Genomic DNA, 23,938 nt, shown 5'->3' on the forward strand with positions numbered 1-23,938 from the left:
CAAGGTGAACCAGCCAATCGTTTCAATGTGAATGAATGAGGTCATCGAGTTCAAATATAAAACATATGTTCCTGGTTCTAATATGACATTTATACAATTGAAGGAATATTATCACCGATAATATTTGCGCATGATGAAGTCCAGCGTCGGCGCCGTTGAGAGACCCCATCCCATGGATATGCGCTTTAACAAATAAATCTGTTAATAATATTATCGAACATTTTTCAGATGCGGGACCTTTCATGCAATAGGCCTACTCGTTTACAGTTAAATATTCCCTCACACTGAAACCTCATGCAACCTTTCATCAGGATACTTCAGGGCTTCATTTGGCAGCCGCTATGAGAGACATGCTTTTGTGTTTGTGGTCATCAAGTCAATATATTTTCAGTCAATGCCACTGAGCTTTGGAAAAGACTAAGATATGTTTGAAAACAATTAGTTGGACAGTTGTAGAGATACTTGTGATACTCATTATTAACAAATTCAAGGCCAACAGCTCTGTTCTCTGAGTTGCAGGAGATTTGTAAAACAACATGTTGTGAAGAAGCAGACTTTTCTTCGAACACCAAAATAAAACCCCTCCTAACAACACATCAGACTAGAGCGGACACGCTGCTGAACAGAACGGTTTACAGGGCTCTTGGGATCATTTCCATGCGGTGCACTGAAGGAGAACCAGGGAAGAGGTTTCCTTGGTTTAATTTAGTTAGCAGGCCTACACGATTCCAATGCATTGGTCGAGTCAGCATGATGTAAAAAATAATGCCGTGTTACTGCACACATTTCTCCATGCACATATACGCATGAATATCCATAATATACTGTAAGAATCCTTGTCCAAATAAAAAAATATGGATCAGAAATTAGGAAATTGACCTAATCAATGTCATTTCCGTTGTAGCGAACCTGGTCTTTTCAGTTCTATGTCTAAATGGCTTTGTCATATTGTCTTAAGCTTGCCATTTATAATTACTTACTCAGTAATTATGTAGGCTCATTATGCACATAACATTACAAAGGAAATCACCGGTAACTAATAATTAATTAATGTTCATGTAATTATTGTTTTGCATAATATTATTGTGATGGTGTTAAAGTGTGACAGACATTATAATAGTGGCTACAGTGCACTACAATTATGATTCAAATGAAAATGGCATAGGAATAATGTGTAGCCTGCATATAACCCATGAATATAGGCTCCATCAATCATAAAGACAAATAAAAAATGATTGTAATCTACTTGGATTTAATGTGTAAAAGAAGTCCATAATGCCTCATTTAAATAACAGACATGGCATTGACATTATGTAGCCTATTTAATCCAACCTAAAGATACAACCAAGTATTCTCCATTTCTATCTCGATTTATTTTATTATGCATCCCATCACGTCATCACCCAGTGTGCAGCGGTGAAAAATAATAATAATTAAACATTAGGCAAATATGTTGTGTGTCACAAAGAGCTGCCCTCGAGTCACGCACGACGTAAGAAGTTCCCCTCGCTTGCATCGCGAAAACGCCCATCCGCCTCGGTCCTCTTCGCCCTTCCCCAGCAGCCGTCCTCCTCGCCGGCTGGTCCTCCTATCCCTCCCCCAGCAGCCGTCCACCTCGCCGGCTGCCCCCAGCCCATCCCGCTCTCCTCCGTGGCACTGAAGAGAAAGAACAAGAACCAGAACAGGAACAGGAACGAGCTTTGGGGCGGTGGCGTTCGTTGCTTCAATCGCCTGTTATCTCAATGGTCAGATTGTGGATTGAAGTCTGACTCCCGGAGCTGATAGGACAGGTAGGGGTGGATTTTGTGTTGTTTTCGAATCGGTGCACGTTTTGACAATGAGGGCTGCCCAGCACAGGTGTACCGGCTGCGATTAGCGCTACGGGAACGTAACGTTGAGCTCGCGTTAAACAAAAAGTGTGACATTGTAGGCGCCACATTTAGCCGATATTGTGAGAGCATCTCTCGGCTGCTGTGTGTGTGTGTGTAGGTATGTGTATATGTGCATGCCTGTGTTTGTTTGTGTGTGTTGGAGCTTAACACAAAACCCGTGTTGTGCCTGCATCATCTGTCATTGAGAGGGTGTTGCCATAGCTCTGATCCGACTAACAGCTCGTATGGAGGCTGTTAGAAAGCGGCACGCTATCAGGTCATCCTTGCTCCTGCATCTCAAGGCCCGGCAGGCAGATACAGCGTGCAGGCGAGATACGGCGTACAGGTGGAACAGATACGGCCGCGACGGAACCAGAAAGCGATCCACATGAAAGTGTGCAGACTTTATGTCGGAACAAAGACGCACGTGTGCGGAGCAAGAGCGTGGGGACGTGTGAGCGACTCGTTGTTATCGCTCGGCAGACGATGCACAGTTGATAATGAGATCATTGGGAAGGGGCGGTTATTTCACGCGGGTGTGGCTGAGCAGACGCGGCGCCGTGGGGGGTCGCTCTGTGTGGGAAAGAATCGTAGGCTGCGTGAACTACTTAGTACGACTCGTATGTTGAGCTCCACTGCGAATGAATGAATCGGCTTGAGGTACCCGTCATCTGTTCAATATTGAAGACGTCGATTCGAATTGGTCCGGGGAGACGGATGCTGAGTTAATACCGCTATGGCTGACGGCGATGTGTTCTGTGTAATTACAATTACGTTTAGAATGACTTGTAATGATTGTCTAGTTTTCTGTTGGATGGTGTTCTGTATGCACATTGGATATGTTGTGTGGAGCGGTTATCATCTAGGCTTCGGTGAGACCCTCTGTGCCTACGATTCCATGTCCGTGGGACACGCAGGTGTTGTAGGCTACGTCTTTGCTCGGGTGTTCAGTGAATAGTGCCTATTATGAGGAACCAGGCGGCAAACAACAACGTCTGGGATGCCTGCAATAATACTAATGCTCTCTTAACTTATCAGTCCATATATCCCTCCCATAAAAGCTCCTGCACCCTCTCATTAAATACATTTCCATTTACTTGGTTGGACTTAACTCAGCAGCAGCGCTATACCGGTCAAGAATTACAGCAACAACATTGTGTTACTTGTCTTGTGTTTATGACCGTGGATATGTAAATATCAGCATTATGCATTCATAATACACACACACACACACACACACACACACACACACACACACACACACACACACACACACACACACACCGTCCATCTTGTTAATTTCTCGACTTGTCAGCCTCCCAGGTTTAGGTTTGCATGGAAGACTTTTCTACCTTTTCTACCAGGGACCACAAAGCAGGGCTGCCGCTCCACTGTCTGTGCCTCCCCTCCACTCCCTCTCCTCCACGCGTCTCCACTGTCTCCTCTGTGCCTCCCCCCCCTGTGCCCCCCCCCCCCCCCCCACCCTGCCGGGGGGGACAGTGAGAGGCCAGCGGTCTTTGTGTTCACCGCTCGCCCTTCCCCTGGCTGTTCGTCCCCTCTTCTGTACGGCCCGGGGGTTCTAACCGGTCGCACCTCTGGACGCCGGCTCTCTGTGACAGCCAGGCAGGCGTGACGGACGGGCAGACAGACAGACGGACGTCCAGGCCACCGGATGACACTCGCACTGTACCCTGCGCTAGGGTGGTGGTGTGAGGTTGATGCGTCGCCGTTGTCAGGTTGTCGTCGTACGATAGCGTTGGTGTCTCTTCACGCTAGCCCGTCTATTGTCGACTCTTGTCGTTTAGCGGAGGCGTTTTCCAAAGACTCTTGCAAAGATTTATTTTTTAGAGACGTACTATTTCAGTCGATATTGGACAGGTTGGGTTAGGCGTCTTGCTCAAGGACAATATGTGTTTGTGTTTTTGTGTGTGTGGGGGATTGTGTGTGTGTGTCTGTGTGTTTGAATGTGTGTGTGTGTGTGTGTGTGTGTGGGGTTGTGTGAATGTTTGAGTTCTTGTGTGTGTGTGTGTGGGGGGGGGGGGGGGATTGAGTGTGTGTGTTATTGAGTGAGCGTGTGTGTGTGTGTGTGTGTGTTCACGTGTTTGTGTAGGTAACCCACTCCCGAACCTAACGTCTCCCCTGTGTCCTATCGGAGCTCTGCCTCCGGTCGATGGATGATGGCTCACGGCTCCCCTCGGTCCTCTCACTCCTCGGTCAGATTGGGTTCTCCCTTCAGACGAACCCTCAGCTCCCCATGACGGGCCCGCCCCCCAGCGGTCTGATGAACCGTCTGTCAGAGTGGAGGACGGAGGTGGTTTAACCCTAGCCTGGGTAGCCCCGCCCGTTCTGCCGGCGATTTGAATGCGCGATTACAGAGCAATACATTTCTTTCTGCCACCGATAGGTTTTTTTTGCTGGAGCCAATCACCAAGCTGGCTTCCCCCCCCCCCCCCCCCCCCCCCCCCCCGGCGCGCTATTGGCTGGTTTAACACAATGACGGCAGGGAAGCGACGGCAAGCAGCCAATCGCGTACAGAGTCATCTAAACTAGGCCCGTGGATCACGCCTCTTGTGCTGACGGTAATGACGATAGCCTGGCTGACGATAATGACGATAGCTTTGAGCCTGGTGACGATAGCTTCCCCGTTAACCTAGCATGGCTTTCCCCAGACCAGGCTCAATCATAGATTGAGCCTGGTCTGGGGAAAGCCATGCTAGGTTAACGGGGAAGCCTGGTCTGGGGAAAGCCATGCTAGGTTAACGGGGAAGCTATCGTCATTATCGTCAGCCAGGCTCCGTTAACCCTCGGACACAGCCTCCTCTCGCCGACTGTCGGTCTGGCCGCCGTATTAAAGCGGGAGTCAGATTAGTTATTCTACACACGGGTTAGGCGTTACTAAGAGGAAGCCCGCCCAGAGATGGAGTGTGGTCCGGGGGGGCCGGGGAGACGAACGCGTCGCCCCCCCCCTGCGGCCCCCTCGTTCATCGGAGCCAGGGAGGTCCAGGAGAGGAGGGGGGGAGAGGGGTTTCCTCTCCGTGGGTCCCGGGGGCGGCGCGCCTCTCTGATGTAAACTGTCAGAATGCAAATGTGTTTTTGTTTTTGTTGACAGGCTTAAAAGAACTCAGCCTCTGTGTCCACCGACAGGCCCGCGGTGTTGGCGACGCCCCGTCCGTTAAGCCTTTCCTTTATCCCTCGTCTGGACGCGTTCGTCACGGGTCGGTGACGTGTGTCTGCGTGCGCTGGGCCCCCACTAGGGGCAGTGCCGGGCACCACAACACCATTGGTTCGTGATTCGCCGCTCGGGGCCTTCGGGTACCGCCGCTAAGCTAACCGTAGCGCGGGGTTAGCCCCGGGCCTTCGGGTACTGCCGCTAAGCTAACCGTAGCGAGGGGCTAACCCCTATTAAAACCCTACCTCATTAAAAGTAAAGGAGAACATTTCTTTGTTCTCCAACCACGTGTCATCAACCCCCCCCCCCCCCCCCCGCTCACCGGTCCGGGGTCTCGCCGGCGAATTTCAACCGTCTCTCTCTCTCTCGCCCCTTCTCTCTCTCTCTGTCTCTCATCTCTCATCTCTCTCTCTCTCTGTGTCTCTCCCTCTCTGTGTTTGTGATTTGATGGCCATGACAGATCATGTTAGGCTGGGGTGGGGGTGGGTGTTCCCATGGTAACTACGTCCTGAAGAGAGGCATGCCTGATGCCTTTGTGTAAACTTCAATTCGTGGCCGCCATGACACTCACACGGGCCTCGTTCACCTAGCGGCCATCTTGGTCGTCAACACTGACGACCAAGATGCCCCCCCCCCCCCCCCCCAGTGTTGACAACCATGATGGGACCAAGATGGAGCCAACATGGCGGCTGGAGGTGATTGAGGCCCACGACGGCCGGACGGGCACAGAGTGTGCCGCCTTGGCGCTGATGTCAACCTCACCGCCGTCGCGCTCTCAGTGTAAACACGTCCTCGTCCGCGTGACTCAGCACTGGAATGGGAGGGAGGGAGGGAGGGGGAGAGAGAGAGAGAGGAGAGAGAGAGAGAGAGAGAGAGAGAGAGAGAGAGAGAGAGAGAGAGAGAGAGAGAGAGAGAGAGAGAGAGAGAGAGAGAGAGAGAGAGAGAGAGAGAGAGAGAGAGAGAGAGAAATAAAGTGTGTGTAAAACAATGAGAGCAGGACAGACAAGTGCTGAGGATTAAGGAAGGTAATGAGTTCTTTCTTCCTCCCGTCCCAGGGAGGCAGAGCTGCGGTGGCAGGTCTGGGGGAGGAACGGGGGAGAGACGGGGGGGGGGGGGGGGAGACGCCTTCCTCCCCGCGCTGATGAGGCGCGACTATCAGCTCTATGCTCACAGCTAATGCATTACTGCTGGCTGCGGCCGCGGGCTTCATTCATACTCAGAGCCGTGCGCAGGGCAGACGTGTTGTTCGCTCTGTCATGAGAACGAATGCAAATCGTAATTCGGAGGAAGGCGTCTCGCTCGGTATTTCGGATGCCTCTCGCATTCATATCTGCCAGCCAACAAGGCAGAGTACAGTGTATAGGTGAATAGCTGAATGTGCAGTTACTAAAGCCTGTTCCACTCTTCTGCTGTAGCCGGACTGTATGACAAGTATGTCCATGGCATTATGCCAGGTGTGTACTAATTCTAAAAGCAGAATACGTCATGTCTCCCTGCTGTCGTTAGTGTTTCTCATGTGCTGGCCCCACGATGCCTTTGGCTTCGTAGTGCCAACCTGCCCCTAATGTTTCTTGTGATCAATGTGGTTATGTAATTGGACTTAATTATACATGTTCTGTCCCCTGCCCCAACGTGGCCCCCAGCAAGACCGCCTTACTGCTAATAGGGTCGGAATAAGACACACAGCATCCATTTTATGAAAACGTAGTCCCTAAGTGTAGTTAATACTTATTGAGCTGATATTGATTCAAACCTTTCGTGAAACCTCTGCCCTTGAAATGTTAACAAAAGCCCCCCTCCTTCATCTACAGTACCTTCGAGACCGTCTCATATCACCACACTGAGCTCCTATCGTTGCGCTGAAAGGCTCTCACATCGAGGTTCCTGCGCACAAATCCCATATTTTCCCCCTACAATAATTCAAACCTCTCCCAGACGTCTCGTTTCTCGCGGAGACGCCGCCGCTCGCTATCTGTGTTCGTCCTCACGGAGCGAGCCCTACCTCCTCGCTACGCCCGCTCTGGTTTAATCACGCTGCCGTGAACACTCTCCCCCGTTACCTTCAGCAGCCGGCCGCTGAGGAGGCTCAGATAAGGGTCCGGGCCGCGGCGTATCTCTGCTCACGGGGGCTCAGAGAGATGAGTGCGGAGCTCAGAGATTCTCCTTGAACCGCGGCCGGTGGGGCGCGGGAGAAAGCCATCCCGGGGTTGGAGCCTGCGTCGCGTCAGCAGGATGCAAACGCACGGCCAAACAAAAAGCACTCAGTCACGGATTATACTATCCTGGGCTGGGCGGCACAATACAGCACTCTGCTATAATTCTACGCTACGCTAAACAATGCTGTACTGGGCTTTGCTATGCTACATGACACTCCGCTATGCTACACTATATTTGAGTATACTATGATGTGCTATTCTAAACTAGACTTCGCTATGTTACGCTACAATGCATGCCATACAACAACAAAAATCAGGCTAGTGCACTAAGATATGCCATGCTATGCTATGCAACACAACAGTTTGCTATACACCACGCTACGGTATACTATAGTATTATACTATAGCATGCTGCCATACTACATTACACTATGCTGAACTATACTGTACTATACTGTACTATGCAGGCGGACTCTTGGGGGTGGGGCTATGTAGGCCCCGGGGGCGGGCTGATTCCTGGGCGAGGCTGGCCGTCCCATTGGTCAACTAGTCAGATCGTCCATCTCTGGCGCCAGGTGACATGCGTTAAAGCACTCCTAGCTGTTGCTGTGATCAAATGGTGTGTGTGTGTGTGTGTGTGTGTGTGTGTGTGTGTGTGTGTGTGTGTGTGTGTGTGTGTGTGTGTGTGTGTGTGTGTGTGTGTGTGTGTGTGTGTGTGTGTGTGTGTGTGTGTGTGTGTGTGTGTGTGGCATCCTACTCCACCCTCTCAACAAGGACAACAACTCATCACTCCCCCCCCCCCTACCCCCATCATCCTCCCCCCCAGCAGAGTGATGGGATGGACTGTAAATCCAGCGAGAGAAATCCCAGTGATTGGCGCTGCAGGGATGCGGAATACTGCCTGGAAAAAGGGCGGGGTCCGTCAGAGCCAATCACTGTTTGGCTAATTATTGGCGTGCGTGTGTGAGCGTGTAAAATGAATTGCTGTTTTTTTTATAATGTCGTAATGTAATGGTGTTTAATAATGGTAATTACCGTGAACATTGCTAGTCGCAGAGTAAGCATGCTAATTAGCATTACGTCGGATTAAAAACGGACCTAACGCCACATTTAGAAGACAGAAAGGGATTACAGGGGCTGGTTGTGAAGGGTTTAATACATGATGCCTGGTTTGATGGCTTGGTTGTTGTGTTTACTCCTTGTCCCACGCGGTTTATCCTCATATACACATTCTGTATCAACGGCCTCAGCAAACGTGTTCACGGGTACCTCTCCAGCGGGGTGACGGGTTTGTATCTCAGCAGGGCCTCTTCCCTGGGAACTTTGTTTTGCTGTAAACACGACGTGTGGCATTGTTGTATCGTGCGCTGCAGGTTGTGGCGTTACACACGCCAAAAACGGAGGAAGCACACAAACCCAGAGCCATTGGTATTCTGGGTCCGCTCAGTTTGCTTTGATGTGAAAGCGCCGAAGCAAAACCACTTGGGTAGTTTGACTCCGACCAGAAGCTGTTATCAATATAACATTGTGTCCGGAGCCGCGATCGATTGTTGGGTGTCTCACATCTAAAAGGTTGCCAGTTTCTCTAACATGGAGAATGCTGCTTCTATTTTAAAAGGGTAAATATTATTTATCTCACGCTGACAAGCACTATATTTACATCAAAGCAGAACGCGGCAACTATTGGGCACGACTCCCCATGTTCATGTAGAGTACAGATATTAGACCGGGTAGGGAAACGGCAAATGACACGGATGCTCCAAGCTAGGAAATCTGTTTTGTGCACATGTATACTTTTACATTTATTTTTTACCAGACTTCTTTTGGCAGCAGTGATGTACAATAATTGTTAATGTCCTCAAAGTAATTATGGAATTATCTTAATTATTCATGTTCAGTCATCTGCCTCTGTTTGATCACAGCCTTCAGCAACATGGCTTTAGCTTCCAAGAACACCCATGAGTGAAAAGCCCAGGAAGATATGATGTATATTATTATCCTGTTATGAAGAAATATGCATTTCCGCCCTCCCTCTCTGACATGAGATGCACAAGGCTGAAGTTCAAACTACACTGGAACAGATTTCTAATTTGGGACACCCTTGGCACCCCAAAAGAAGAAGATTGAAAATAAAAAGCCTTAAGATGTCTTTAAAAGCTGCCAAAAACGTGCCTCCAAATTCCGTGTGGGGGAACAAGATGCCAGACGCTAACGCAACACTTATTTGACTATTTCAAAGAGTTTCTCCTCCAGAGAACAACTCATTCTTCACATCTGAGCACGGCAGCATTCTCTCAGATGGATGACGGTTCTCGACACGCCTCTGAAACAAATGAATAATACACGTCAATACTTAACGAAACACGCGTCTGAGGGCCTCGATTATCCCCGTGAGATAAGTCATAAGATGAGTCAGAAGCCGAACAATAAGAGACCCTCGCTGGCGTCCCTCGCGCGTTCGTTCACGCCGGACGTTCTGATCGAAGCGCCTCAGGATGTCACCTCCGTATTCTGCCTCGGAGCACCGGTGGAGATTAAACGAATGGCCCCCCCCCCCCGGCCCCCCGACCTGACGAACGACCGTGAGCCCCAGACACAGAATGAGCCCGGCCGGCGCGGGCATCAATCCCCAGCCCGTCACGAGTCTCCCGCCGGCCAGGAGACGGGATCCCCTCCTCTCGGTTTGAAGAGCGCCGCCATGACGGATGACCGCGGTCCGGAGAGCGGACACGGCATTACTGATGACCTTGGTCCCGGAGCGAACCCTGATCATCAGTTATGACAGGGCTGAGAGAGGTCTGAGGACTGAGAGAGGTCAGAGGACCGAGAGAGGTCAGAGGACCGAGAGAGGTCAGAGGACCGAGAGAGGTCAGAGGACCGAGAGAGGTCAGAGGACTGAGAGAGGTCTGAGGACGTGGCTGAGAGAGGTCTGAGGACGTGGCTGAGAGAGGTCTGAGGACGTGGCTGAGAGAGGTCTGAGGACGTGGCTGAGAGAGGTCTGAGGACTGAGAGAGGTCTGAGGACTGAGAGAGGTCAGAGGACTGAGAGAGGTCAGAGGACTGAGAGAGGTCAGAGGACTGAGAGAGCTCTGAGGACTGAGAGAGGTCTGAGGACGTGGCTGAGAGAGGTCTGAGAACGTGGCTGAGAGGTCAGAGGACTGAGAGAGCTCTGAGGACGGGACTGAGAGAGCTCTGAGGACTGAGAGAGCTCTGAGGACGGGGCTGAGAGAGCTCTGAGGACTGAGAGAGCTCTGAGGACTGAGAGAGCTCTGAGGACGTGGCTGAGAGAGGTCTGAGGACTGAGAGAGGTCTGAGGACTGAGAGAGGTCAGAGGACTGAGAGAGCTCTGAGGACTAAGAGAGCTCTGAGGACTGAGAGAGCTCTGAGGACGGGGCTGAGAGAGGTCGAAGGAGGACTGAGAGGTCAGAGGACCTGACTGTGAGGTCTTGGGGGGGCGTGGATGTGTGGAGCTGTACAGGAGCCAGAGAGAGGTGTGCTGTAGCTGGGTGTATGTCCTCATCCAGGGACTTCAGTGGGAGGGAGGTCTTGGAGGCAGACCGAGGCTCTCGCTGCGGTCGCAGGCGTGCGTCTGGAAGGAAGAGTCGCCGCCGGCTCTGTGATGCATCTTGATGAATATCTCCAGCTAGGAGCCAATAGAGACACCATTAGCAGACAGATTGACTGTGTGCGCGAACGTGGCTGAATGCGTATTGTGTGTGTGTGTGTGTGTGTGTGTGTGTGTGTGTGTGTGTGTGTGTGTGTGTGTGTGTGTGTGTGTGTGTGTGTGTGTGTGTGTGTGTGTGTGTGTGTGTGTGTGTGTGTGTGTGTGTGCGCGCGTGCATGTAAGGGGTTCCAGGATAGGTTAATTTATTCCTGTTCCTTTTGCAGTGCAGAGATTAGACAGAATGGAACTTATCTTATTCGTCCCTTTAGAGGATTTCTGTAAAGGCAAAGACACTTTAAACGAAACGACTTCACTGGAACAGAAACACTGCAGTGCTTTCCCTGACGATGACTGTATCTGCAAGATAGTCTGCAAGTCAACCCTGTGGTCTCTGTAGTTTGTGAGATGGAACTTTTCTTTTAATTCCTCATTTGTGTAGTAGATTTAATTCCGTCACGCATCATTTCGATGATATGCTTGGGTGAATGACTTCCTCCCTCCTTAATCAGTATCTTGGGAAAAACAGTGGGCTTGAACACTTAAATGTAGCTAATAATTTATGTGCTCCTAAAGTCTATAAATTTAGACGTACCGCTGTCAGATATAAAATGGTCGACCCTGCAGCAGAACCAGCAAACAGACATAAAACGTTTTCATCGGTTGGAATTGTTGTTTATGTCCTGGTCCCCAAAGCAAACCTCTCATTTATGAGCTATAAATACCAAAAGGAATATAATAAAGTCTTTCTTCTGCCGCCTGATCCAGCCGATTCTGTCAACATTTTTGGCGCTTCCAAACCAGCTAGCAAGATTCAAGATTGAAGATGGTTTATTGTCATATTAACAACTAACAAGTCTCAGGCTCCCTCAACAGTGCAATTTAAAAGAAAAGTAAAAGTATAAAAGAAACACAAGTAAGAGAGCTAAACTACAATACTGCACATGAATAATTAGAATAAAATAAAAATATAATAATAACTAATATATAATAATAATAACTAAGGTATAAATAGATGCAGCATAAAGTGAGATGTAAACAGACATAACCTAGCTTAGCGAACATGGTGTCTAATAAGCCGGTTGGGGGTAAGACACGAGGCTAAGTAAGGACAGGGTGCCTCCCTGCTTCCTCCATTACCCCGTCGATATCATATTGATCTGCGCCGCAGTGTCTGAAGCAATTAGAAACGTGGGAGATTCACGCAAATGTCACCTCGGTTGCCTGTAAATGTAAATCACAACTTGGAGAGACAAACACATCCATGCACACACACACACAAACATGCACACACACGCACACAAACACATGCGCACTTTATGTGATCTATTCTTTCTCCCAATCAACTGTTGAGGCACACACACACACACACACACACACACACACACACACACACACACACACACACACACACACACACACACACACACACACACACACACACACACACACAATGTCTGAGAATATAGCTGAGTCAATATTCTGCAACAATTTAAAATGCCAAATGGTTGCACACACAAACCCCAAAAAGCACACACACAAACACACGCACACACAAACACAAACAAGCACACACACAAACACACACAGAGAAGGCTTGTCTGTGCCAAGGTCTGGCTGTAGTTGGAGAGTCCTTTGGGTGAATAGAGAGCGTGTGGACTTATTGAAGGGATGCACTGCTTTGTAAATCTGCCGGTCGCAGGTCTGTAAATCAGGTTGTGTGTCTTCATCCTAAAAGCCACTCGCGTGGTTCGTTCCGTGTGTCTCACGCCTCTGCTTCCGTTTGCTGCCTGGTCTGCCTCAAATCTATTCATACTTCAATAAGTTCCCTGATGTCCAACGAAGTGGATTCACACAGCGCTCAACATCTTCCTGTGTCTAACGAGGCCGTTATGCCGCCTGCACCAATTGGCGCGTCCAATAACCGAACGAGTCACTCAGACTCGTTGTTTGAGTACTCTTTAATTGTGACTCTTGCGCTACGTGCTGTTGTGGCGTACAGGCAGGGCGGTACGGGCAGCTCCCGCCTCCAACCGACTGGTTAACTTTGGCGGGGGTTTCCATGGCGATCGCACTGCGGGGAGAGACACCGTTAAAGGAGATGGATGATGGAGTCGAACGGCCGTACTTAGCTAAGTGCCAAGCGGATACGGTTCCCCTCGGAGCGGTCTTCCGGGCGTACGGATTTATGGAGTCTGCGGTGACGTGCTGATGAAAAGCCAAACAGCATCGCAGCGAACGCCTACCCGCCCGTCGTTAAACCCATCCTCATTACAGATTATTAATTGGCGGATTACGTGATGGATTGGCTTTCCTTCAATTCTGTCAACCAGCATGTTTTTGCAGCCTTCACTTTTTCTTGAGGTTGATGGATTCTGGTTTATACTGTGTGTGTGTGTGTGTGTGTGTGTGTGTGTGTGTGTGTGTGTGTGTGTGTGTGTGTGTGTGTGTGTGTGTGTGTGTGTGTGTGTTTGCTATTTTGTGGACACGCATGTCGAAAACCTATTATAATACGGCGAGTGCCTTGCGTGCGTTTCTTAGCATGGGTGTCTCCGTTGGGAATCGTACCGGCAACCCTGGTACAAGGGTTGAGACCAGGGGCCCGAAACCCCCCCCACCATCGCCAGAGGTTTCAATGTGGCCCCAGGGCTCTGGGTGTGCCATTGTTTACATATGTATCCCATTTGTTCATACTCCAATCTTAAAAAGGCAATCATTTATAATTATCGTATAATTATTTCTGACACAATACGAAAGCATTTATCGGCTTGAATGTATTGAACAGTCGCTATGGTTACATGGTGCCGGCTCACACCTGACAGTAACTGATAGCTCAGCGCATAAAAGCGCATTAAAGGGAACCAATATCACTGCTCTGGGAAAACGGACGAAAAAAAAAGAATAATTGGCTTTTCCAGCACGAAAGGCTTGGAAACCGCATCCTGTGAGGAAGGTTTTAGCGCGGAGCACCGGTCCAGACCGCCACTATGAAGAGCTGTTACTGAACGGGGGGCTTTTCTGAAACCCCTGTCGTCCTCTTCCTCAGACGAACGACGGAGTTTGGCACGTTGAACACAATCAACGATGCAACTGTACCCCTCCTCTGAAAACAGGAGACAGAGATCTGTCCTTATCCAGAGATCTGCCCGTGCCCGTGTGTTAACACGTGTCTGAGCAGACGAGCCCGAAACAGTGATGTAAACATGGATATTTACGTTCCTCTGAAGCATGTCTGTGGATCCACAGTGCCTTCAGACAACTGCTGCCTTCTGAAGACGGCCATATGGGCGTCTGACTCCAATTAGAGAACACATGGAGAAGCAACGGCACAGATTCTGCTGGCATCGCATTGATTCAATCCAGAGTATAGGAGCATAAAGTACAGCGATTAGGCTTTATGGTGTGGATCGCTTTCTCTCTTAAACCCAAAACATCAGAGTTGTTTAGGCTTTCGAGGAATATTGAACCACAGCATCGACTGACTGAAGTGTATGCATTGCACAGTCTGTTTGCATTGCTCAGATTCAGAGCACTTGTCTAAACAAGGCAAAGAGGGAATCCTTGTTTTTGACAGACGCTTCGTATTTGCCTTGGTCTGTTCTGCATTTACGTAAATCCACTGATTACAGTTTGACATCCTCTCAACCATTTTAGAAAACCCTGGAATCTTGACTCATGACTTAGTATAACACAGCTAATTATTGCAGTTAAACAGTCATACTCAGTATAACAATTAAATTCAATTAAATTGTATTTGTATAGCCGTTAATCACCATTACAGTTTCACAGTTATAAAACACAGTTATACAGTGATACTGAGTATAACACAGTTATACAACAGTTATAACCAGTATAACACAGGTATATCAGTTATACAGTTATACTCAGTATAACAGTTATATATCACAGTTATACTGAGTACAACGCCGTCATATAACAGTTATACAGTTATACTCACTATAACACAGTAATACAAAATCAACGTAATAATCATCGTATTTGTGTGCAGCCACCAGTGGAACCTTAATCCAGGGAGACAGGGAGGTAAGACCACGTCTAGTACAGTCATAAAAGCCCTTAATTAATTGATAACTCCGCCCCTTAACGCCGTCGACACCGCGTGGTTTATAAGGAGGAGGACATCCTTACCCTCTCTGATGCTGGAGGGTTATCAACGGAGCCCAACCCTGAAGGAAGGCCCGGGCGACAGGCCTCCCCTCGCAGCCCCCCGGGGGCGTCCTGCCGGGCAGACCGACCGGCCAGCTGGAGGAGGGGTAGAGGGGGGGGTGGAGGGGGGGTGGGGGTTGATGAGGCTTCTGCCTCGCTGCCTGTCTCATTGCAATATCCATGACTGGCTGGCAAATACATTACGGTCGCCGTGGGACCGCATCCAGACAAATGGTTTCCCAGCTCCCGGCTCGTCTTTCCTGCGATCAGGCGGTTCTTCGGAAGGGGTTCGGTGGGTTTGGTCGAAGACCGACTGTTTAAGTGGCGGTTTTTCGTTTTTTTCGTTTTGTTGCAGAGCGTCGATGAAAACTTACTGTAATCTCGCGACGTTTCTATATTTAATATCCCAGCGCAATCCCAGGAAGTAGACTCTGCTGATTGAGTCTATTTTATTATTTTGTCTCTTTTATTCCAAAGCGACGCACAGTGAACTCAGAAACACGTCCGAGTTCAGGAAGGAGCAGGAAGGCGACATTGAGATACAAACCGAGTACCTTTAGCAGTCGGGAGTCGAACCCCCTCACCACGACGTGTTAATAACTGAGTCTAGAGACAGGCTTAGGGTGCGTGTGGAGGCAGGAGGAGGATGACACACGACGGGGTCTTTGGATCAGTCCCAGCTCGGAGGTGGAGGAGGTGTGGCGACGTGTGAGGGCAGGTGGGAGGGGGACAGAGCTCTGATGTCCCCCCTCTGAACAGGTGATGGCCATCTGGTCCGGTGCTTTCATCAGGCTCTGTTCAGATGGTCGAGGGATTATCGAGGTCCATCCGCAGAGGTCTGCGGTTGAATAAGATAATGTCAGCGGCAGTGGTTTGAGGCTGAAGTTGAGAGGGTTCGTATGATTGGGGATTGGAGGATGGTTTGTGATGGCCCTGTCTAGCCAGGCTATTACCCATGATACTAATGTACGCACTCAGGGTGAGACTGTTGGACATAAGCTGTCCACCGAATGGCATTTATTTGAAAAATAACAAAACGGTCACTTTATTTGACGTGACAATGGAGCAATGACAACCACATTGAAAGAAAATATAAACGTTTTTTGGAAATCCCTCAAAAGGATTGGCCTCTAGCTGTATTCACCAGCTCCTATAAATACGTTGCAGACAATGAAGAGTCTCCAAGGGACGGAATCAGAGCCTCAGGTTCTGTGAGTCATAATCTAATAAAGAATAAACCCTATACTACACAAGCCCACTGCAATATCCCCTTAATTGTAATGAGATGTCTCTCATTGCCATAAATGTAATGTACATTACACTGAATTAAATCTCAGGGGTGATCTAGTGAAATCGAGTCCTTTGCGCAACAGCAAAAATGGCGGGAGTAAAAAAGGGGCGGGGCCAGCCACAGAGTCGGCCCGCCCTCCCCTCACCGCCCCGGTCCAGAGTCGCGTTGTCCTGGGGAGACGTCCAGGGCGCGACCCCCTTAGGCGGGGCTCTGATTGATGAAGGACAGCAGGGGGGGCACCAGAGAGAGGCGAGAGGGGGACGTAGGGCGGGGGGGCGGGATCACATCACGAGGCTCAGGGGGAGAAGCCGTGCTCCTGTCACCCAGCGGTCCCTGTTGATAATAAAACCAGGCTCTGACCCCTGCCTTCATCCTGGAATAGGGCCATCTCCCTCCCCCCCCCCCCCCCCTCTCCCCTCCCCAACTGTGCCATTTAGATTCGTGGGGGGGGGGAGACGGGCTGTGATTGCAGTGGTCACCTTCAAAGCAGCGGCCTCCTCTGTTAGCTCAGCCACTGCCAACACTCAGAACAATTATAGGCTGGTATCAGTGGATCCGGTGTCTCCTCGGGACCTTTCCTCTGCTCCTTATTCCGACCTCTCCCTCACCCCGCCGGTCACACGCCAGTCGCTCCTCTCTCTCTCGACCGACCAGCCTGTCTCTCCCTTCTCCTCTCTCTCCATCTCTCTCCTCCCAAACCTGAACCGTCTCTCTCTCTCTCTCTCTCTCTCTCTCTCTCTCTCTCTCTCTCGCTCTCTCTCTCTCGCTCTCTCGCCCTCCCCTCTCGCTCTCTCGCCCTCCCCTCTCTCTCTCTCACCCTCCCCTCTCTCTCTTGCTCTCGCTCTCGCTCTCTCTCTCTCGCCCTCCCCTCTCTCTCTCTCTCTCTCTCTCTCTCTCTCTCTCTCTCTCTCTCTCTCTCTCTCTCTCTCTCTCTCTCTCTCTCTCTCTCTCTCTCTCTCTCTCTCTCTCCTCCCTCCTCTCTCTCTCTCTCTCTCTCTCTCTCTCTCTCTCTCTCTCTCTCTCTCTCTCTCTCTCTACTGCCCTGCAGGGCTTCTTTCAGGCTGATGTAATTCACGCGATCTCCTCTCCTTGCCAGCGAGAGAGACGGAGCGAGCCGAGGCGAGAGAGGGAGATGGAGGGAGAGAGAGAGAGAGGGGGAGAGAGAGAGCCTGCAACGCTCCCATGGGGCACTACAATCTCCACGACTCGCTGCTTCTCTTACTGAGACAGCCTCGCTGTCTTTCTCGACCCTCTCTCTCTCTCTCTCTCTCTCGCTGTCTCTCTCTCTCGCTGTCTCTCTCTCGCTGTCCCTCTCTCTCTTCTGCCCGCACACAAAATCTCTCCCTCTCTCTCTCCCTTTCCCGCTTTCACTCTCCCTCACCCACAACCTCCCTCTCTCTCCTACGCTCTGTCTGGCCCGCACCCACTGCTTCTCTCTCTCTTTTTCTCTCCCTCCCTCCCTCATACCCACAACCTCCCTCTCTCTCTCCCTTTCACTCTCTCACTCTTCCTCACCCTCTCTCTCTCTCTCTCTCTCTCTCTCTCTCTCTCTCTCTCTCTCTCTCTCTCTCTCTCTCTCTCTCTCCCTTTCTAATTCCCTCTCTACCTCCCTCATACCCACAACCTCCCTCTCTCTCTCCCTTTCACTCTCTCACTCTTCCTCACCCCCCCCCCTCTCTCTCTCTCTCTCTCTCTCTCTCTCTCTCTCTCTCTCTCTCTCTCTCTCTCTCTCTCTCTCTCTCTCTCTCTCTCTCTCTCTCTCTCTACCTCCCTCACCCACAGCCTCACTCTCTCTCTCCCTCCCTCTCCGTCTCTGTCTCTTTCTGCGTCGCATCGGCCACCGATTCGGAAATGCAAATGAGTTGAAGCCCGAAATAATCAGGTGGATAACAAAGGGAGATACAACGGCACTGTGTCTTCTTCATCAGCGGTCAAGTGTGCCATCAGGTGTTCATTAGACTAAGAGGGATGCTTCAGGCCGTGCTCCTGAATCCCTGACGCAAAGGAGCGGGAAGTAACTAAAACAGAGCCAACCGACGGAAGTTTCCCCTCGTGAATGACTTCCTCTCTCGACGTTCCTACCCCGTTGATCGCACATAACGTCCTGTGCGTCCGTGTTGTCAACACACCACGACGTCGGGTTGTGTTGTGTTGTTAACCCAAATGTGTTGTGCGTTGTGTTGTCAACACAACCCCGGCGTTGGACGTGTGGTGCTCAGCGCTCTTCCCGTGTGTGTTTCCCCCCCCCGCGCAGGACCGCGAGCCGTTTCTATGACAACCGAGAAGCCCTCGTCGGCGGGGGAGATGAGGAGCGCGATGGAGGGTGACGCCAGACGAGCCAATCAGGTGAGAGCACTGCGGAACCGGCGGCCGCTGTAAATCAGGTCTCCCAAGCCCCTCCATCACTCAGATAAGGGGGGGGGGTTGCTGTTTGATATGCATGGAGAACGCTCCCACTCACAGCCATGTCAGAGCCGTAGCATCTCAGCATCTCCAGGCCAGGCACACGCACACGTCCGTCCGTGAAGTAAATAGTGATAATAATAATGATAATAAGACATCAAATTGATACAGGGCTTTTCCCAACGCTCGAAGACGCTTCACAGCAGCAGCTTTATCATTCGTATCCAAAAAAGACAACAAAACAAACAAACAAAACAGAAAGTTTGAAGGTTAAAAGGGTCTGTTTTGAGTCTGTTGAACTAGTCCTGGATGATGGTGATAAGGGGGAAGGGGGGGGTGGGGGTGGGGGTGGGGTTGGAGTGTCGGGGGGGGGGCTCACGCTGGTGATGTCGTCCCAAAGGGCTCGGAGGACTACGGGGACCTGGACGACAGCTCGGACCAGACCCCCAGCAAGGCCTCCAAGTCCCCCCAGAAGAGCTCCTCCAAGAGGCCCAAGACGGTCCCGGTGAAGGTCAACCTGCTGGACGGCTCGCAGTACGAGACGGGCGTGGAGGTACGCCCCGTCCTGGGGCACTACTCACTACATTTATACAGCGCTTTACAGTCTCGTCCAACATCCACCCATCCATTACACATTCTCACACCGACGGCGGCGTCAGCCACCCAAGGCGACAGCCGGCTCGTCGGGAGCAGTCGGGGCGAGGCGGGGATCGAACTAGCGACCTCGCGGTTACCAGCAAACCCGCTCTACCTCCCGAGCTGCTGCCGCCTTACATTCATGTTGAGGGCGTTTATCAGACGCTTTTATCCAAAGACACTTACAAAGTGCATTTGTCTGAAGAGAGAGGAACACCAATATATCTCTGTCGGTACAGGAAGGATGTTCATAGAAACAAGTGCCAAGCACTGACTATCCCTAGGCTAACCCATTCCCCGTAAACAACAGACATAGCTAGGATAAGATGCTACACAAGTGCCAGAACGTACAAACATACGTGTGTAAGAGGGGTATGCATTGTCTTGCTCCTTGTTTACGAGGCAGTCTGTCACGTGACATTGGTCCCCGATGCGAGGAAACCAACGGTTAACTCATTCAATCGCTCAAAAAGCAGAGCTTATCATTTTGTTGTGTGGAGCAAACATGGCCCTTTCTGTTTGGACAGCCTCATTGTTAGATCACTGCAATGGGGTTTAATTCATCTTCTGTTGGTAGTTCATTTGAATACACAAACCCGGCCTTCATTACTTTTGAATAACTCCTCTTAATTATCAATATGATATTAAATGAATCAGGGAAAAAACCGAATAGGCCAATTCGTCTGTTAGCTGGCTCTTTTTCAAGGGCTGCCAAAACCAAGAGCCCACTGTTAGATCACAGGCGTGGGGAATGCATGTGTCAGCTCAGCTGGGGGGCGGCTCTGATACAGGGAAAAGGAAAATCCATTCCTGGAAAACGTTTTCCCCGCTCGGGAATGATGCGAGGGTTTGAGTTGGAACAGCGCCTGACTCAGCAGGACTGCTCTGTCTCTGTGCGCTAACGTGTTACCACTCTAATGTGCTAACGTGCTACCATGCTAATGCTCTAATGTGCTACCACGCTAACGTGTTACCACGCAAACGTTATTACTAACGTCACCATGCTAACGTTATTACTAATGTTAGCTATTTTCGCTGTGTGTGCTAATGCGCTGACGTTCAACCACGCTAATGTGCTATCACGCTAACTTCCTAGCATGCTAACATGCTAACTTTCTAGCACGCTAATGCGCTACCTTTCTACCCTGCTATGGTGCTACCACGCTCACATCTCCAGCGGCTGCTGACTCGACTATAGCAGCGCTGCGCTGTGGCGAGGGGGAGCTGGGGGAGGAGAACGGGGCAATGAGGGAGGGTGGGGGTGGGGGGAAGGGGAGGCTGAGGTGATGCAGCGGGGGGGGGGGGGGGGGTGGCGGAGCCGTAGCGGCGTTTGCAGAAATCAAAACAATTTGCTGTCCAACGACTTCCATTCGAGATCGCCTACGACCTGTGACCTGTGACCCCTCCCCCTCCCTTCGGATCGATGAGATCCTTCCCGACCAAAGATGGACGCTCGTTTCCTCTGGAGCAGGGCGCCATGATGCCGGGGGCGGGGCCTGCGGTGGCCGCTGAGTGCTTCCTCTCCGGCTGGGAGGACCTAGGAGGGAACCGCCACCGGGTCATGGATCTCACTGACGTCGACGCCCCCTTCAGCACTCTGGCGGCTGCGGGCCGTGCCGATTGCCCCCCCCCCCCCCCCTATGCCCCCCACTTTACTCCCACCCGGCCTTCATCACCAGCCTCCTCTTTTTCATGGCTTACCGCCAATCTGGCAACCTCCCAGCTGAAACGTGCTGGGGCAAGCGGGGGGGGGGGGGGGGGGGCCTGGGGCATGCACATATACACGAGCAGCGCACGTATTTTTTCTCGTGCACGTCAACAGGCACACACACGCAGGCATGGCTCCGCGAGCACCCCCCCCACCCCCCGGGGGGCCGTGACTTCAGAGGTATCGACCGGTTTAATGGCTAATCCATACTGTCGACGGTCGGCCTGCAATGAAGGGAGGAAGGGTGCAAGGAAGGGATGGAAGGCAGGTGGTGGCGAAGGCTAGGGAGCACAAGAAGGAATCGACACTGCTTCTGTAGGTGTGTTTCGTTAACAGGATACACAACACGGGTGTGTCTTTAAATAGAAGGTTTCTGATATTAACTGGGCTCTTACGTTGTAGTGAATTTTTTTTGACGTTTTTACTGTCTATCTATCCCTGGCTGTTGGATTTATGGACATCGTTGGAGGATGTTGCATTAATATGGCCCTGTCTCTAACCTCAAGCATTAACGTTTATGTGAGAACTTTACAACAGGGCACCCACACTCACACTCACTATCACACACACACACACACACCCACACACACACTCACTCTCGCAGACGCAAACCACCTTGCATTCATATCAGATGGATACCAGCGCAGACACACAACCGTAACACAACATAGACCGATACAAACTCAACAATTTGCCTCCAAGCGAAGAAAGAATGGAACTAATCCTGAAGGCCGTTGTGTTCCTCCCGTTCTCGGCAAGACGAGGGGAGCATTGGAACCTACGTGTTCAGCCGATCTTATGTTAAACATCTGGCCTCGTTCGGGCTCTCTGTGGTCGGCTCTGGATCACAATGCTTTCTTCGTTATGAATAACATGTGTCAAGCCGACGTGCATGACTGTCTTTACTTTACGTTTTCTTCTGATTTATGTAAATCCTTGTCAATAGATAGAGATCATTGTGATAAACGTTACCCTTATGCCCAACGCCTTTGAGCCAAGGCGTTTGTGACAGGCATCAGAGTGCTCGTTCACCAGGGCCTTGTTGTTCCCACATCGTCACCGCCTGAACTCCGTCTGACCGTGATATCCACACTGCAGACTGACGTTTCCTTCACTGCATACTGATGCTGCTGCTGCCTCCCCCCCGTCTCTCCAGAGTGGGATCCTTCCTGCAGCTCCTGTCTCGTGTCGGGACGGCCGGTCGCCGTCGGCACAGTACTATTTATTGCGTTAAGCTTAACTGATGATTGGAGCCCCGGGGCGATCGCGCTGTTCTGAGAGAACCGCTCCTTTTGGTCTCCTCGTCTTCGGCGGCCTCGCTCTGCATCGCCGGCTTTCTGTTCCTTCGCTCCCGTCTCTCCGTGAAGCGTAGCCCGGGGATCCATCCATCAGGTCGCCAGGTGCTGCTACAAGTGTTCCCTGAGCTGGGGCGCATCGTTCACTCTGATTCATTTGAATGAGAAGAGGGTGTCAGTCGGATTGTACTTACACACACACACGCACACGCACGCACGCAACGGTTCAAGTAGGAAATCATGTGTGGATTGTTCGGTTCGTTCGGTTCGTCTCCCGCTGTGATTACGGTATTCAGTCTTGGATGAATTGAAGTCGTTCTCCCGGCAGGGCTCAAGACTTCTTATTCTGACTTCAGTAATATCTAATTAAATGATATAAAAATTATATATCTATATAATGTGTTCGGCTATATACATATGTTATTATAGATATGAATGTATTAGGGTACAACAATGTAATAGGAGCGCTGTGACGCAACGTTTTAGAATAGGGCTGTAGTGACAAAGACATTACAATTCTGAAACGGTCTAATTGGTTCCATCTTTTAAAGTGTAGTATATATAAAGTACTCAAAAGTGGGGTAAGATGGGATAATGTTGATTTATAGGAGTTCATGAGAGGTAGCGCAAGAAATGTGAGGTAATGTGATGTAATCTGAGGAAACTTGAGGTAATATATGGTTATGTGAGTCAAGATAATATGAGGTGATGCATGATATATGAGTTCACGTGAGTTAATGATATATGTTATCAGATCAGGTAATATAATACAAGGTAATGCGAGTTTATATGAGATAATGTGAGCTATCGTGTGGTAATTTGGGGTAACGTTTGATCCTGTGAGATATTGTGAATCCAGACGGAAAAGGTCCACTTTGGAGGGTTAAGCTAGCTAAGATAGATGCTAGCTCAATCTGGCTGTTGAGCCTGCAGCTCTTGGTGGGGTGCTAACGTGATTGGAGCCAACTGGGTCTCACAACTCACTGTCATGAACAGGCCCCCAACAATCTGGTGTCAAGCCTGGGGGGGAACCTACAGTACCTCCATTGTTGGTGTGTTCCACTTTCTCGGGAGCCAAAAGACGAATTTCGCAGTCATGGGACCCGACCTCACACCGCGGAAACGATCCTTTTAGATTGTGGGGCTGACGGTTCCGGTGCAGTGTGTGGTCCAACCGCCTCAGTCTGGATCGCGACCCATTTCGAGCCCCGAACCCATGGGTTAAAGCCCAAAGTGGGTGGATTTCACTTCCTAGTAGTGCGACCCAGGAAGGAACACAATCGTGTTGTTTTTAACGGCGTGAGGCACACATAGCGCTGAGCTGTATTTATCGTCTCTCTCCGGAGACGACTCAGGTCTGTGTGAACATGTAAGAACCTAAGTCGGTCCACACCGCAGTGTGCTCTGGGCTTAGGGCGTGTGTTCATCACAGCTAGTGGTGTTGATCTGGCGACGGAGGATAGTCCCCATTACAACCACCAACTACATCCCTCCCACGCATGGATCGACCCGGCTCCGAGCCTGTCCTTAACGGAAACGGCCCGACAAAGAACAAAACAAAATTCGATGACTAACCCGGTGG

The 23,938-nt window shown here is 50.5% G+C and overlaps 1 protein-coding gene across 3 annotated transcripts in view; it reads left to right on the forward strand.

The window, feature by feature from the left end:
- Positions 1-1,481: 1,481 nt before the first annotated feature.
- Positions 1,482-23,938, forward strand: part of si:dkey-178k16.1 (band 4.1-like protein 1) — a 50,207-nt gene continuing 27,750 nt past the window's right edge. For 2 of the 3 annotated variants that reach the window (XM_030361844.1, XM_030361852.1), the window contains exons 1-3: positions 1,482-1,790; positions 18,569-18,660; positions 19,118-19,270. In XM_030361844.1, coding sequence (XP_030217704.1) covers positions 18,586-18,660; positions 19,118-19,270 — 228 coding nt within the window. In that variant the 5' untranslated portion in view covers positions 1,482-1,790; positions 18,569-18,585. The remainder of the gene's footprint in view (positions 1,791-18,568; positions 18,661-19,117; positions 19,271-23,938) is intronic. The other variant, XM_030361836.1, reaches the window with a different exon arrangement.

The sequence above is a fragment of the Gadus morhua genome, chromosome 1 (genome assembly GCF_902167405.1).
Source record: "Gadus morhua chromosome 1, gadMor3.0, whole genome shotgun sequence".
Classification (NCBI taxonomy): domain Eukaryota; kingdom Metazoa; phylum Chordata; class Actinopteri; order Gadiformes; family Gadidae; genus Gadus; species Gadus morhua.